The sequence below is a fragment of the Oncorhynchus mykiss genome, chromosome 16, assembly GCF_057628025.1.
Source record: "Oncorhynchus mykiss isolate SJ-2025 chromosome 16, ASM5762802v1, whole genome shotgun sequence".
NCBI classification, from domain to species: domain Eukaryota; kingdom Metazoa; phylum Chordata; class Actinopteri; order Salmoniformes; family Salmonidae; genus Oncorhynchus; species Oncorhynchus mykiss.
Genome location: NC_143037.1, coordinates 27,204,302 through 27,221,452, shown reverse-complemented (window position 1 = coordinate 27,221,452; position 17,151 = coordinate 27,204,302). Strand labels below are relative to the sequence as shown.

Below are 17,151 nucleotides of genomic sequence, written 5' to 3'. Positions count from 1 at the left end.
GTACACGCAACAGCATTCTGTGGTCCCGCTCTGTGAGCTTGTGTGGCCTACCCCTTCACGGCTGAGCAGTTGTTGCTCCTAGAGGTTTCCCTTCACACCAACAGCACTTAGTTGACAGAGGCAGCTCTAGCAGGGCAGAAATTTGACACCGACTTGTTGGAAAGTTGGCATCTTCTGACAGTGCCAAGTGGAAAGAGCGCTCTTCAGTACGGCCATTCTACTGCCAGTGTCTGTCTATGGAGATTGCATGGCTGTGTGCTCAATTTTACACCTGTCAGCAATAGGTGTGGCTGAAATAACCAAAGCCACTCATTTGAAGGGGTATACACACACACTCACGTTGAAAATATATTCACAGAAAATTGTCCAGTAGCCTACACAAAGAGATCTATATCTAACAGACAACACATGGGTCATCAACCCAAGTCTACTCTTGCAGAGCAGGTTGTGGTGTGTACACAGTTCAAACTAAAGACAAATTATTTTTAAAGAATTTTATTTCTTATGTTGCAAGTGCTATACAAGAGTGATTATTCTGTTTCCAACTAAACTGATTCAATTTGATCAAGTTACAACTTAAATATTCAAATAAATATTGAAGAAAGCATATGGCACATGCATAGAGGGTACATTTTGGAAAACCATATACATTTATCTTTTAGAAAGAAACCAAACTTCCAAATATTTTTTTAAGTCAATTTGATTTTACGAAAACACATTTTTCTATGACAAAATGTAACCTACACACGTACTAACAAAGTGCAACTGCACAATCCTCCATGATTCAGACACCAATTTCTTTTGAGAAGACCGTTTAAATCATGAAAATGATAAATGACAGCTTACTCTTCCCGAAATGATATTACACATCGATTGATATTTTCATTTTGACTTGAATATTAGGCAGGTTAGCTGGAGAGTGAGAGCTGACGTATCAATCGCTCAGCCCCATCTACTGGCTGTGTTACATCATAGGACTAACTTATGTCCATTACACCACATTGTGGTACTATGGTACTGTAGCAGTTAAAACTATGGACTGGATTATAGAGGTTAAAAATGAAGAGAATTTGTGACTAGAGAGCAAATCTGAGTTGCTGGACTGGAGACTAAGAGGAGGAAAGTAGGAAATAAAAAGGAGCAGATAAAGGAAACAGATCGAGACAACGGAATGGTGCAAAAAAAGTGAGGGAATGAGGGAAGAAAAAAAGGAAGGAATAAGAAGAATGGCATTCATGTGTTCTAAGACAACACATTTTGCATACAAGGAGAATGCATGGGTAGCATAGGCTGCGTTTACTCAGGTAGGCCAAATCTGATATTTTTCCACTAATTGGTCTTTGACAAAATCACAGATCTTTTCACATCAAATATTTTTCAGCGCTGATCTGATTACTCAAAAGAGCAATTATTGAAAAAAAAAAAAAAATCAGAATTGGGCTGTTTGTGTAAATGCAGCCATACTGTGGTACGTCTAGGCAGAGGGAATACCTCAGGGTATGCATGCCCACTCGTTTTCATTTTGGTGCTCATTACATTCTGTACATTAGCCAAAACACAGTCTCTGCTTCAGATGTCCTTGCCTACTACGACGGAAGAGCCAGGTATCCAGTCGCAGATCTAGATGAGACAATGTTTTTGAATGAATACACCTTGGGATTGGTTACGATTAACTATTGTTTTTTTTAATGCATGCATAGAACATCTCTTAAATAAAATAAAAACAGAATGTGCTGTCAATTCTGACACTCACTCCATATTGCTCTTCAGCTGGTGGATAGTACGCTTGTCCAGGTAGCGGCAGAAGAGTGTGAGAAGGTTTGAGGGTAGGAGAAGGGGCTCCACCAGAGCACTCTGGGATAGCTGCGAAGCCACCAAGAAGACTGTGTCTGTCCTAGAGATAAAGTTGACAAAAATTGTCAATATGAACAACAAGGGGCAAGGACCATGTACAGACACGGTTAACTGTAGCCTAGGAGTATGTCTATTTACAACTTAGGGACAGTGTTGCATGTGGACAAAGATATTGCTCGGAATGAAGGCAGTTGTACCATGTTTCAAAGTCACCAATGCTGGGCTCCAGAGGAACATCAGAGGACAGTAGCCTCTCTCCTTGGGACAGCAGAGCGTAGAGTAAGGAGAGCCCAAACTGAAAGGTAAAACGGGAGAATGACGAACAAGACAACAGGGCAGCGCAACACACAATAGTAAAATATTGGATAGTCAAATATTGTAGCCTAGCATACCATTCTTTGTATGTGAGAAAGTGAAACGCGTAACCAACCTTGCTTTGGCAGACAAGTGAGAGGCACACGCTGCCATCGCTGGAGTCGGGAAGTGATGCCGTAAAGTCTTTAAGGACCCCAATAAGCTGACTGAAGGTCATGCCTCCGATCACAATTCGAAGAGACGGGTACAAAACCGGAAGAGACTACAGGGATGTGTGGAACCCCACGGTTGTGTGGAAGTGAGAGTATGGATTATTCTTCAGTCAAGCAAGCAGCATTTCATACGCAAACAGTGCCATGTTTCATACGCAAACAGTGCCATTAGGCAAAACTAAAATAACTGACTTGATTCCTTACTCTACAAGTCAGAGGCATGTTTGTTCTACATAATATATATTTAAACGTTCCACAACACTAAGTCATACACCGGAACATTACTTTTACATTTTTTTTAACTGACCTCATCTGCGTCTCTGCTCATGAGTACAGGCAGGTGAGATGTCACCATGCTTAAGACTTTCAACGCGGCGTCATGGGAAAGGAAGGGGATGAGTCGAGCCAGTAGCTGCTTTCCTTTGGACACCAGGAGACATGGCAGAAATTCTTCCCCTGCCTCTCTAGGGTGAAATATTTGTCAAATACTTGACAAGTACTGAATCACTGTATAACAATAATTTGTGAGAAAATATGAAACTTAAGAATTTCTAAATGGATGCGGGGATTACTTGTTGAATTTGGAGTTTAAAGTAGACCAGTGCCTTCAGAAAGTGTACATACCCCTGGACTTATTCCACATTTTGTTGTGTTCCAGCATGAATTCAAAAACAGATTAAACAGATGGGTGTGGAAGAAAAAAAACTCATAATGGCAAAGTTTTCGGAAGGGGGAGGTGGGGCGCAACACAATATTAGTAAGGTGTTCTTAATGTTTTGTACACTGTGTAGACAGGCGTTTCTAAATCATGTCCAAACAATTGGCCACAGTTGGACTCCCTGCCATCAGAACAGCCTAAATTCATCAGGGCATGGAGTCTACAAGGATGCTGGCTCATGTTGACTGGATGTCCTTTGGGTGGTGAACTACTCTTGAAACTGTTGAGCGTGAAAAACCCACCAGCGGTGCAGTTCTTGACACAAACCGGTGCACCTGGCACTTGCTACCATACCCCGTTCAAAGGCATTTTAATATTTTGTCTTGCCCATTCACCCTCTGAATGGCACACATACACAAGCCAAGTCAAGGCTTAAAATATCAAGGCTTAAAATATCCTTCAACTTGTCTCCTCCCCTTCATCTCCACTGATTGAAGTGGATTTAACAAGTGACATCAATAATGGATCATACTGTAGCTTTCACATGGTCAGTCTAGGTCATAAAAAGATCAGGTGTTCTAAATGTTTTATACAATCAGTGTATAAGGTTACAGTTGACAGTGCATGTCAGAAACATTACCATAACTATATCTCTGTAGATCTCCGAAAATTATGACAAGGCATATACTACCGTTCTAAAACTTTTGAACACCTACTCATTCAAATGGTTATTTTTACTCTTTTCTACATTGTGAAATAACACATGGAATCATGTAGTAACCAAAAAAAAAAAGCTTTAAACAAATCAAAATATATTTTATACTTGAGATTTTTCAAAATAGTCACCCTCTTTACCTTGATGGCAGCTTTGCACATTTGGCATTCTCAACCAGCTTCATGAGGTCACCTTGAATGCATTTCAATTAACAGGTGTGCCTTGTTAAAAAGTTCATTTGTGGAATTTCTTACCTTTTTAAAGCATTTGAACCAATCAGTTGTGTAGTGATAAGATAGGAGTGGTATACTATTATGGGAAGAACAGCTCAAATAAGCAAAGAAAAACAGTCCATTACTTTAATGCATGAAGGTCAGTCAATCCAGAAAAATAAACTAAGTTCTTGAAGTTAAGTGCTGTCGCAAAAACCATCAAACTCTATGATGAAACTGGCTGTCATGCATGAGGACCACCACAGAAATGGAAGAGTTACCGCTGCTCAGAATTTGCATTCCAAATAAATGCTTCAGAGTTCAAGTAACAGACATCTCAACATCAACCGTTCAGAGGAGACTGCGTGAAATCAGGCCTTCATAGTCAAATTGCCGCAAAGAAACCACTTCCAAAAGGACACCAATAAGAAGACTTGCTTGAGCCAAGAAACACCAGCAATGGACATTAGACCGGTGGGAATTTGTCCTTTGTTCTGGAGTCCAAATTAGATTTTTGGTTCCACCTGCTGTGTCTTTGTGAGGTGCGGTGTGGGTGAACAGATGATCTCTGCATGTGTATTTCCCACCGTAAATCATGGAGGCGTTATGGTGTGGGGGTGCTTTGCTGGTGACACTGATGTATTTGGATTTCAAGGCACACTTAACCAGCATGGCTATCACAGCATTCTGCAGCAATATGCCATTCCATCTGGTTTCGGGGGACTCATTTGTTTTTCTACAAGTCAAAGAACCAAAACACACCTCGAGGCTGTGTAAGGATTATTTGATCAAGAAGTGGAGTGCTGCATCAGATGATCTGGCCTCCACAATCACCCGGCCTCAACCAAATTGAGATGGTTTGGGATGAGTCGGACTGCAGAGAGAAGGAAAAGCAGCCAACAAGTGCACAGCACATGTGGGAACTCCTTCAAGATTGTTAGAAAAGTATTCTTGGTTAAGCTGGTTGTGAGAATGCCAAGAGTGTGCAAAGCTATCAAGGCAAAGGGTGGCTATTTGAAGAATCTCAAATATATTTTGATTTGTTTAACACACGATTCCATATGTGTTATTTCATAGTTTGTCACTATTATTCTACAATGTAGAAAATATTAAAAATAAAGGAAAACCCTTGAATGAGTAGGTGTTCTAAAACTTCTGACCCATAGTGTATATCTGGGGAAGGGTATAAAACAATTTCTTGAGTGTTGAAAGTTTCCAAAAGCACAGTGGTCACAAAGGAAAATTGAAAAAAAAATATGTGGAACTACCCAGACTGCCTAGAACTGGCTGTCCGACCAAACTAAGCAACCAGGCAAGAAGGACCTTGGTCAAGGAGGTGACCAAGGACACTGACAAAACAGAGTTCCTTGGCTGATATCGTAAAACCTGCCAGAAGGGCAGCAGTCTCTACAGCACTTCAATCTGGGCTTTATGGGAGAGTGGCCAGACTGAAGCCACTCCTGAGAAAAAGGCAAATGACAATATGCCTGGAGTTCACAAAAGGTGCATGAAAGACAGATCATAAGGCAAACGACTGTGGTCTGATGAGACAAAATGAACTTTGGCCTGAATGAAAAGCGCCATGTCTGGAGAAAACCAGGCACAGCTCATCTCCCATCTAACACCATCCCTACCGTGAAGCATGGTGACGGCAGCATCATGCTATGGGGATGCTTTTGAGCAGCAGGGACTGAGAGCCTGGTAAAGATAGAAGGAACAATGAAGGGAACCAAATCCTTGATGAAAACCTGCTTCAGAGTGCAAATGACAGACTAGGGTAAAGATTTACAGTCCAACAGCAATGACCAAGAATAAAGCCAAATCAACACTGGAATGGCATTAGAACAAGAACATGATAGTCCTTAAGTGGCCCAGCTAAAGACCCGACTTGAATCCCATTGAAAATCTGTGTTAAGACTTGATTGCTGTTCAAAGAAGAATGATAAAATACCCAAATCCAGATGAAGCAAAACTGAAAGAAACATACCCAAGACGACTCAAATCTGTACTCGTCCCAGGGGTGTAAATACTTATGTAAATGAGAGCAGATTTATTGAAAATTAAATGCTTAAAACATTTCTAAAAACAGGTTTTTTCACTGTCATTATGGGGTATTCTGTATAGATGAATGATAATTATATTTAATCCATAATTCAGGGTGTAACAAAATGTGGAATAAGTCAAGAGGTATGAATACTTTGAAGGAACTTTAGCTCAAGGTGACTTGATACAACCGGCAGAGAGCAGGACTCACAGGTCGGGATGCTGTAGCTGGGAGTAGATGTACTCCACTTTTATCTCAGTTTTCTCCATCAGCCCCTTCTCCTCACCCTCCCCCAGCACCTGTGCCTTCATCCTCTGCCCCTCTTCTACCTCCAGCAGCACCATGAACAACTACAGGAGACAATGGCATATTGAAATTACTTATTGATTTTTATTTTAATTTTACATATGTAAATGTTTTTTATAGAAGTTATGGAGAAAATTGCACTATCAAAATCGATGTTTCATGCAATAAGAATAGAGGGTTCTTCACTCTGTGCGGACTGAAAGTGGGCCTCGGAGATATAGCACAAATAAATTTAGAACCTTTTGTTTGATTAAGGGTGAATTCGTGTGAGATATATATTATGTATAACCTACCTAAAAAAGAGATCACTATGTGCACAGGTAAGATCAGGGATATTGCGTATTGAAACAGGTCAGTGTTGAAACAGAAGAGGAAAGACTACGTAATTATGACTTGGAGGAATTAAACTAATTTATCCTCCATTGCTCTTTCTACCACAATATACTCTTGCTCTAGAAAGCACACCAGATATACCCTGGCATTATGTGGCTGAGTAAGGAGGAGAAATTTAAATTGTTTTTGTTGTTTGTGTATTTCCATTTACGCAATATTTAGATGAAGCCTGGAATACATTTCTTTTTTTAAAGGGCTACCTATAATTGTAATTAAAAAAAAAATGCTTCTGTGGTTAATGGTGTGTATATAAATTGTGTATAAGCTTGTCTACCATATGAATCTTGTGTCAGACTGGGTTCAAGTGACTTTAAAAAAATGTATATGTATATACGCAGTGTGTATGTAAACTCAGCAAAAAAAACTATTTCAGGTAATTCGTAAAAATCCAAATAACTTCACAGATCGTCATTGTAAAGGGTTTAAACACTGTTTCCCATGCTTGTTCAATGAACCATAAACAATTAATGAACATGCACCTGTGGAACGGTCTCTGGAACTTTGACATAGCAGTCTATGGCCTTGGTTAGATCCGTAGTGGTTCATAGAGATAACGGTCTTCATGTGAATGGAGAAGTAGGAGACCACGTTTTACACAACTTTTTAATAGATGCCAAGGATCAAATATCAGATTCCTTATGAGAAATTGGCTAAATTTGCCATAGAAAAAGTATTTTGGCGTGGAGAATCTATGCGAAATGCCAGCGGAATAGATTCTAAAGAGGTAACACATTAGAATTATTTGGCCAAACACTCCTCGCAAACTCAGAAAACCTTGGGGGGTTTTTAATCTCGTGAGACATTTTTACATCATTTTATTGTGAAATAGATTTATATAAATGGACGAACGTGAGGGGTCACGAGGAATTCGCATTGGTTACCAACACTAAAATTAATTTAACATTTATTCGTTCATGAACATTGAGGTGCAGTGTGTTATGGAGAATCATGGGGAAGAGAGACCAGTAAATCGTTAAATTCGGTGACAAGATAGTTGCCATGTCTAAGGGTAGTACATGCTAAATAAAGGGGTGGATTAAAACAAACATTTAATGAATGGAGTAATCCATTATCATGGATTGCTGATTAAGATGTAGCATAGTGAATGCTAACAAAATGTACACTTTATTTTCCAGAATAGGTTTCATTATCTCTTTGGAATGTTTCCCGAGACTGGTCTTGGAGAGAGCAGCGGGTGAGATTGAGGCAGTAAACTACCAAATTAAATAAAGCCTGGCCATTTTGGTTTTTACCATAAGGTTTGCAAATAGCCACACACTTATGACTATTTGTTGGCGTTATAAAAAATACTGTTCGATTTATTGTGAGCGTTGTATTTCATTTGGGTTTAGTGATTTTTCCATTTGTCCCAATGCAAAGTCATCTTAAAAAGGTGCAGACACATCGAATTTTCTGAAGTTTTTTTTGTTCCGCGTTAACAAAATAATTTACACGTGTTTAAGACATGTAGGATACGAAAATGTATGAAATGTTTAACATTTAATTTGTCTAATATAGTAAGAAACACTTATTTGAAGGGTTTGTATGACCTCTGACATGACTTTCCAGTGTGGTTTGATCACCCTCACTGGAAAGCCATTTGGATAATGAAGGTCATTTGTAATATTGATAATTATGGATGAAGTTCATAGTTCTTAGCCATATTTGTGATTTGGACCAACAGGAAGAAGGATAGTGTTGCCTTTGACTAAGCGTAGGCTGTATTAAGTCTATTACCTATGACCATAAGGGTATAAATATATACAGTTGAAGTCGGAAGTTTAAAAACGAGTTAATAACTCCAACATAAGTGGATGTAAACGTCCGACTGCAACCACACACACACATGGAATTATTGAGGGTAGTGTTTATTCTTCTATTTTGACCATTGTTCCATTTTTTTACTCAAATTGGGAGTCGTACCTCCCCCATTTTGACACAAGTTTTGGATTGAAGTTCACACAGTGAAATGTAAGGAATGTATTAAGTGATGTGAAGGAGTGTACTGTTGTGTTGCTTATTCTGTTTTTATACAAATCTTACCAGATTAGGACTGCTGGATTGTTGGGATTTATCCCGATGGGTTAGAGGTCTAACTTCCTGATCCTGTGGCTCTGCGATGAAGTTAAGTGTGATGGGGAGGATAAGCCAATTTGAAAAAAATTGTTTCAATAGAATGTGTTATTCTCTTTGACATATGTTTAGACACTGGTATTAAGAATTGGTTAAAGTAATCATTTAAAGTCAACGCTTGTCTGGATTTCCTGAATCGGAAATGAACTGTTATTCTGATCTTTCCTCTCGGGGTCACAGTTGGTGTCTTAATGCATGGAAGGGATAATTTGACCACGAGGACAGTGTGAGAACCGCAAAACCTGGTGTAACTGGCTGAAGAAAAGTGACAAAGGCTTTCAATATGGCCCTGTCCGCACCACTTCTACCGAGACCCGAGTCAGATCCAGCAACCGCTTACAGCATCCAATCTAAGCTATCAACAGTTTCTTCTCTCATGTCTTCTCTCCCTGTGGACTCCTGTCATACTCCTGAGAGAGATGTTGCCGGTATACCGAGAAGCAGGCGCTTCAAATCCTCAACTGGAAGCTTCATTAAATAGTAGCCGCAAAACACCAGTCTCAACATCAACACTGAAGTGGCTGAAGGCCAGCATCCCGGAGTCGCCTCTTCACAGTTGACTTTGAGACTGGTGTTTTGCGGGTACTATTTAATGAAGCTGCCAGTTGAGGACTTGTGAGGCGTTTGTTTCTCAAACTACACACGCTAATGTACTTGTCCTCTTGCTCAGTTGTGCACCGGGGCCTCCCACTCTTTCTATTCTGGTTAGAGACAGTTTGCGCGGTTCTGTGAAGGGAATAGTACACAGCATTGTACAAGATCTTCAGTTTCTTGGCAATTTCTCACATGGAATAGCCTTCAATTCTCAGAACAAGAATAGACTGACGAGTTTCAGAAGAAAGTTATTCGTTTCTGGTCATTTTGAGCCTGTAATCGAACCCACAAATGCTGATGCTCCAGATACTCAACTGCAGGAAGCCAGTTTTATTGCTTCTTTAACCAGAACAGTTTACAGCTGTGCAAACACAATTGCAAAAGGGTTTTCTAATGACCAAGTAGCCTTTTAAAAATGATAAACTTGGATGAGCTAACACAACTGCCATTGGAACACAGGCGTGATGGTCGCTGAAAATGGGCCTCTGTACACCTATGTAGATATTCTGTTAAAAACCTGCCTTTTCCAGCTACAATAGTCAGTTACAACAATGTCTAAACTGTATTTCAGGTTATTTTAAAATGGATGGGGGGAAAAAAAATGCTTTTCTTTCAAAAACAAGGACATTTGTAAGTGACCGCAAACTTTTGAAAGGTTGTGTATACATACATTTTTGGGATGAAAATAAAGTGGAACACTCCTTTAAGATGCCATTTGCTGTACTTTACCTTTTCTATTTTCTTTAGGACATCCAATCGCTGTTGCCTGATGTCTTTTAGTTCCTGAGGGAAGAGACCATTCAGAGAACACACACTTGCAGTTTAACTGTTGTACTTTCTTCAAAAAGGTGCCCAAAGCATGTCCTCACCTCATGTGGACAGTGGGCTGCAACTGCATTGATCGCTCGTCGAGGAGAGAAACATGTCGACACGGCGACCTGGCCTAGGGAACCCTCGATGTGCACCACTGAAAGAGCAACAGCATCACTCCAGTTGAAAAAAAAAAAACATTCAGCCGTATACAAACAATGCTCACTTCCAAAGTACACTTCAGCACCATGCACAGATAAGGACAAGTGCATGGGGGGTATATGGAGAAACCTGGGGTGTAAGAGTCCATCTTGGTGACATAGGGGGTGGTGAGTTTGGGTGGCTCCCTCTTGCCCCGCATGCCCAACTCCTCCTCTGCCAGCTTGGCCTCCATTCGCCGATAGTACTCCTACAGGACAATGTGAGAGGAGAGCCATCATGCATCTGAAAATCATTCCAAAAGTAAACTGTGGTTATGGTATAAAGAAAGAACATGCAGAAAGATAGCTGTGGGGATTTTAGTAGAGAATTGGGTACCAAGTTATTGGAGGAGAATGTGGAACTAAAATCCTATTTCTAAGGATTGAAGGTTAATCTTGATACCCATCCCGGATCCGGGAGCGTAATCATCGCCTCAAACTAATTAGCATAACGCAGCGGACATAAATATCCCTAGAAAATGTTTCTATTCATGAAAATCACAAATGAAATATATTGAGACACAGCTTAGCCTTTTGTTAATCACACTGTCATCTCAGATTTTCAAAATATGCTTTACAGCCAAAGCTAGACAAGCATTTGTGTAAGTTTATCATAGCATTATGCCTTGCTAGCAGCAGGCAACATTTTCACAAAAATAAGAAAAGCAATCAAATTAAATAATTTACCTTTGAAGAACTTCGGATGTTTTCACTCACGAGACTCCCAGTTAGATAGCAAATGTTCCTTTTTTCCAAAAATAATATTTTTGTAAACGAAATAGCTCCGTTTGTTCTTCACGTTTGGCTGAGAAATCGACCGGAAAATGCGGTCACTACAACGCCAAACATTTTTCCGAATTAGCTCCATAATATCGACAGACACATGGCAAACGTTGTTTAGAATCAATCCTCAAGGTGTTTTTCACATATCTATTCGATAATATATCCACCGGGACAATTGGTTTCTCATTAGAAGCGATTGGAATAATGGCTACTTCTGTACTTTACGCAAGATTTTCTGGGGGAGCCATCATGTGACCACTTGCTCAATGTGGTCCCTTATGGCTATTCTTCAACATAAATGCGTAACAAGACATATTGGGGGAATACGTAGAAAGCGTAAGCTCATTCGTAGCCTATTCACAGCCATAAGGAGTCATTGGCATGCAGAGCTTTCAAAATATGGGACACTTCCTGATTGGATTTTTATCTGGGTTTCGCCTGTAACATCAGTTCTGTTGCACTCACAGACAATATCTTTGCAGTTTTGGAAACGTCAGAGTGTTTTCTATCCAAAGCTGTCAGTTATATGCATAGTGGAGCATCTTGTCGTGACAAAATATCCAGTTTAAAACGGGAACGTTTTTTATCCAAAAAGGAAGATACTGCCCCCTAGTTACAAAGGTTAAAGACAACAAAGAATGAGAGGAGTGAGAAGTGCCAGCCAACCTACAGTACCTGGTAGTAGTAATCGTCCAGGTGGGGATTCTCGCTCTGAAGCTGAATCATCTGTAGTCTAATGATCCACTCTTTCTCTTTAGCCGACATGAGGTTACAGTAGGGGTCCCAGCTGTCTGGTTTTCTAGAGGGCGATCAACAAGTCATTGTAAGCTTCAATTATCAAAGCAAAGCAGAGTACCTTCAAATTCCTTTGGGGCAGGTTTATGGGAGACCGAGCAGGGTTTAGGCCAATTATGAATTAAAGTCGCAAATTGCTCTAATTCTGATTCAATTCTTGAATTTACCACACCCCACAGGAAGGAGAATTGGAATTAAATGAGGTAGAATTTAATTCAATGAAATTCAAGCAGGCTAATTTAGTCAATACATCAAAAAAACATTTGTATTTTGACATTTGGTGACCAATACTATGTCATTTTATTTATAGACATTCTCCTTAAACAAGTTAAATCATTACAGTAGTCTGGAAATATTCTAAGACCTCTATAATGATCAATAATAATAACTCACTTACATGTTAAATACAAAGGAAAAAACAATTCCCAGAATGTATCAAATCTAATACCATGACAAAAAATACAAACACTGACATCGAGTTGCAATCAAGCTAATATATTTGAAGTGCTTCCTGTATTTTTTGCATTAAGGGACAGATGCTTTTGGTAAAATAATTGTCAAAGGAATGAGACTTTCATGAATCATGTCTCAGTTTAATTACATTCTACATAATTCTAATTAAATTCAGCTTCCTGTGGAATCTGTCCAATTCGAATTTCAATTCATGCATGGAATTTAATTAAGTTCCGAATTGACCGCAACGCTGACAGACTAAAGCCCCATTTGGACAGGACTAGTATTACTAGACAAGTGGTTACGTAATTGTTACCCCAGCATGCGTTATTCCAGAGGACAATTCACACAGGACTTGTTTTTCCAAACTTCCCCTTGTAATTTTTAATTGACTCAAGACAGAAGCCTGGAGGTTCTTATTCTAGCTGGGTTTAGACGATAATGGGCTACACCGATAACTTGTGCTTGGCTGTCAAATGTAAAGGTGTCCATAATATTTACATTTTGTGATCATAATCATTAGGGCCATTTTAGCAATCCATGGTAGTAGTCCCTCCATCCTGCAGATGTGCAAATTCACTGTTCAGAAGCACATGAGACGCATTTTAGGGATGAGAAAGAGAAATTGAAATTTCCAAAATGTTTCCCAGTGGGGAGTCAGGGATGCCCTGCTTTGTCTACATCAACAGTCAGGGTTTCATTAAATAGGTATGGTACAATACTTTATTGCACATTTAGGCCTTAACAAACTGACAAATTGGCGATGTTGAATTTCAATACATTGGCACAAAATGTATAATCAAAAGTATTCACTGTGCAAGTTGATAATGCATGCCATTCATATGAAATATATGTGCAGCACTTTGTTTTAAGAATCAATTTATCAAATCAGTTCTCATTTTCTTGCTCAAACTGGGGCGGCAGGGTAGCCTAGCGGTTAGAGCGTTGGACTAGTAACCGGAAGGTTGCAAGTTCAAACCCCCGAGCTGACAAGGTACAAATCTGTCGTTCTGCCCCTGAACACCCACTGTTCCTAGGCCGTCATTGAAAATAAGAATTTGTTCTTAAATGACTTGCCTAGTTAAATAAAAGGTCAAAAATTACAATAAAAAAAACTGCTAGCAGCACCTGTCAAACTCAAATGTCTTGGAAAACAGAGGGATGTTAATGCGCACAGGCCTAGTATTATTAGAGGACTTGAGGTCACCGAAAAACAGTAGGTTATTCTGGCTGGACTTGCTTCTATTCCGCCATGTAAAAATGACTGACATGGCAGATACGCACAGGATTGAAATTAAAATTTGTGTTTTATGCTCATGCACATAATTACCCGATCTCCCCAGTAAAATGAATACCGTCCGAATAGGGCTCAAGCATATCCTGTCCTAAAAAGCTAGTACAATAGAGTATCTACATTGAAAGCGCTTTATTCCAGGAATAGGGTCTGGGAAATAGGTTAGTTTTTAAACTAATGCATCCAAGAAGCAACATATTTGCTGAAATATTAAGCGCAACCATGCTGAATATGATAAGAGTTTCTTTGATCTCTGGACATAACTCACTCTAGGACTGGTCAAGCAACCACATTTTAGACATAGGGTAATAATATCAAATATAAGTCCATTTAAAATAAGTAGAATCACGTGCCAAACCTTTGGGATCTCTGTTGCCTTTGACTCAACAGTCGTCTGTGTTGGGGGTGAAGCTGTGTCACTGGATCAGGGAACCTGTTGGGGAGATACATATGTGATTATAGGTCAAACCCTATTCATCTCTAAGAAAACGCAGTACAATTATAAGCCATTTGATAGAATAGTGAGATACATTCGCTCATCAGATTGTGGTCAGAGACAAAAGAACGAGAGCAGGTGTCCAACTCTTGTCCTTGTAGGTTCTTCACTCAGAAAGGTACGGAACAAAATCTAATTACGACACAGACCTGAATCGCTGCACACGATTTGACGAGGGGCTGTAGAAGGGAGAGGGTCTTGGGGAGTTTGCACCAAAGCGAAGCTGCATCATTTTCGGAGTTAAAGGTTGAGGGGTGGATGGGCAGGGACGTGGCGAGGGCGAGAGGAAGCCCCCCACCTGAGTGAACAGAACATCTCCATTACAACTCACACCAACATAACTAGAGAATAACATTTCCCTACATGCTTCTGGTATGCAGATACATTAACAAATTCATACAAATTGTGAGCAGATCATTTCTAAATGTACACAACAGGGGAACTATTGATGGGAAGGCAGGAACCTGGTTATATGGCTGTTGTGTGGTGAAAGGTCGCCGGGAGACGATGGGAGAGCTGGGCAACATGGTATTAATCTGCAAGGGAAGTTAAACAAAAACATGTAAACAAATACATGTACATTTGCCATCGGCCGTAGACTGGGCAGTGTGTTCCATCGTCTTTCAACAAATATTTACCAAAGATTCAGGTCAACTACCCAGCGATAGACCGTCTTTGGCAATCTCTCCCTTGTGCCCTAGTCTTCAGACAACTACTCTACCAGTCAATTACCTGAGATGGGCATCTTTGCCCAAATGGTCTACTTGAGTATGACCCTCTTAGGCCCCCTCTCCTCCCACTTGAGTTGGAGAACGGGTAGTGAGAGTCCAGATAGTTCGGTCCTCTGCCAGGGGCATGACTGTCCATCACACACACAATGGCCGGGTCCTGTCGAAAGAGAACACCCAAATGTGCTAAACTAACCATTAGGGTCTAATGCTACTAAACGTGGCATAATCCCCTTCATTTTCATTATCAGATTTCTTTGAAAAAGTGGCATTATCAGATTTATTTGAAAAAGTGGTATTATCCTGTGTTGGTAGTCTTCCACATGTAACGCCCACTACCTGCAATACTGATCCAGAGGCGTGTCTGGTTCTCTCATAAGATGATAACATCCACTGTGAGAGAAAAGAGGAGCAGAGTAGGTCAAATGACAGTAAATATATTTTGTCATCAGAACGGGGTTGTGACAAATGACTCACAGCATCTGGATCTAGATCATCCCAGTAGGAGACGCTCCCAACGTCCACTATAGCGCTGTCTAAGCTCTGAGGAAATAACAAATGGTAACGTGCAAACTAGAGACCGTAGAATAAAATGGTTGAATGAGGACATGTTTTGCAAAAGAAAACGTGTTTTATTGGACAAGTTCAGGTAGTACATACAGTTTAAAAACATTTTCTTCCTACTGGATACAACGGACCTCGCAATAGTAGTAATCACCTGCAAACTTGGTCGCCCCTCCACAGTCCTCACCACAGCTGGGTCTTCAAACATCTGCGCCATGGCCTGACCTCCCCTCTGTCCCCTTCCTCGTCGGCCCGGAGGGCCCTGGACCCGGAGTTGTGGCCGGGCCCTGGGAGAGAAGGGGGGGGAGCTAGGGGAGAGGGATGGCAAGGCAGGTGGGGCAGGTGGCTTCTCTCCAAATTGGAACAGAGGGTTAGTGGGATCCCCTTCCGTGTCCCCGACTTCTGTATCCATATCTAGAGGCCCATTGTAAAACATTTAAATAGAATAATTTACGTCGTAACTGAACCCATTTAGTTTTATTCTTGGCACTTGCGGTCACCGTTCCTAACCTTTAAGTCTAAACTGTTGGGGAGGGGGGATAAGGTTTTGAAGAGTCTAACCTATATCTAGGAGACATAAGAAATCTCAGGAAAAATCCGTTTATTTGGCCACATACTTAACCCATTTGTTTGCACAAAACTAGCTCCATACTTCCATTCATTTGTATGGGTTACTTTCAGAGGAGTCCCATGACACTTGTGGGGGTCATAGAGCACAGTGTTCGTGAGAGTCTCCCCTTTGGACGCTACAGACGTTTTCGTGAAAAGACAGATTTTCAAGATGTCTCATAGTCTGACAAACACAGCCACCGCACATGCGGAAGGCCAACATAGCGGATGCGGAGGATTGAGACGCAGCCCATGAAAAATAACATAACTATTTCTAGCTTAAATTGACAGCTTTGATGGGGATTTTTTTAATGTTACTTATATTGATGCATGGGTGCATCATTAAACAGTAAAAAAACAAAAACATACCCATTCCAAACGTCTCATTGTTGTAGATATCTATTTCCTCATCCTCCTCTGCCATCTCTGCCAATCCACACTCGTCCATGCCTGCCCCCCCTTCTTCATCGCTCCATTGGCCTCCGTTCTCTGGCCACTGAGGTTGAGAGACTGCGGTTTCAGTCTCCTGAAAGAACGTACAGAGGGAGGAAAATACAAGGGTGACATCTGCTGTCGATAGTACCGCCATTGACTAACTTGACATACAATTTAGAATGAACTAAACTCGATGGCTACAACTTTGACGTATGAACAGTCGCGTGTATTCGACGCATGTGATGTGATGCAGCACGTGTATGTAGGCTGGTTGTTTTGAGAATGATGAGAGGTTTAGCCGAATGTACTTTAAACAACACATGTGTATCTCAGCTTGGCACACGAAGAAGCGCAACAACGGTCAACTTACTGGTTGTTCTGAGTCACTCATTTGAATAGTTTCTGAAAATATTACACTTCTATTCGTCGGTTTACCTTTCTGCTACCTTTATCTTTTTAGACAACTTTGTATGGTCATTAGCGTTTTAAATGACCACACCTGTCGGGGGCGGGGCCTCTGGGAAAAAACGATGCATGCGCATTCCCTC

The 17,151-nt window shown here is 40.6% G+C and overlaps 1 protein-coding gene across 2 annotated transcripts; it reads right to left on the bottom strand.

Annotated features, from left to right (window-relative positions):
• Positions 1–479: 479 nt before the first annotated feature.
• Positions 480–17,093, bottom strand: patl2 (PAT1 homolog 2). 2 transcript variants are annotated; one of them, XM_021565475.3, is made up of 19 exons: positions 16,974–17,093; positions 16,538–16,694; positions 15,714–15,973; positions 15,473–15,538; positions 15,335–15,388; positions 15,000–15,155; positions 14,732–14,803; positions 14,417–14,565; positions 14,130–14,204; positions 11,905–12,028; positions 10,538–10,655; positions 10,306–10,403; positions 10,166–10,219; positions 6,221–6,360; positions 2,689–2,845; positions 2,285–2,431; positions 2,052–2,149; positions 1,754–1,894; positions 480–1,620 (listed from the first exon to the last, which is right to left on the bottom strand). In XM_021565475.3, exons 1-19 carry the CDS (start codon positions 16,992–16,994, stop codon positions 1,587–1,589), a joined length of 2,121 nt encoding a protein of 706 aa, XP_021421150.2. In that variant the 5' UTR covers positions 16,995–17,093; the 3' UTR covers positions 480–1,586. The 2 variants fall into 2 exon arrangements, with proteins under 2 accessions (XP_021421150.2, XP_090058548.1); XM_090202422.1 differs by lacking the exon at positions 16,974–17,093 and having other exon boundaries at positions 16,538–16,859.
• Between the last annotated feature and the right edge of the window lie 58 nt (positions 17,094–17,151).

Excerpts from the sequence above, each read along its gene's own strand:
- patl2 (XM_090202422.1), bottom strand. The coding sequence starts at position 16,757 with ATGGCGGTACTATCGACAGCAGATGTCACCCTTGTATTTTCCTCCCTC. Across the intron at positions 6,361-10,165 it reads TCCTAAAGAAAATAGAAAAG|TTGTTCATGGTGCTGCTGGA; the intron begins GTAAAGTACAGC and ends TGTCTCCTGTAG. Across the intron at positions 1,895-2,051 it reads ATTGGTGACTTTGAAACATG|GACAGACACAGTCTTCTTGG; the intron begins GTACAACTGCCT and ends CTTTATCTCTAG.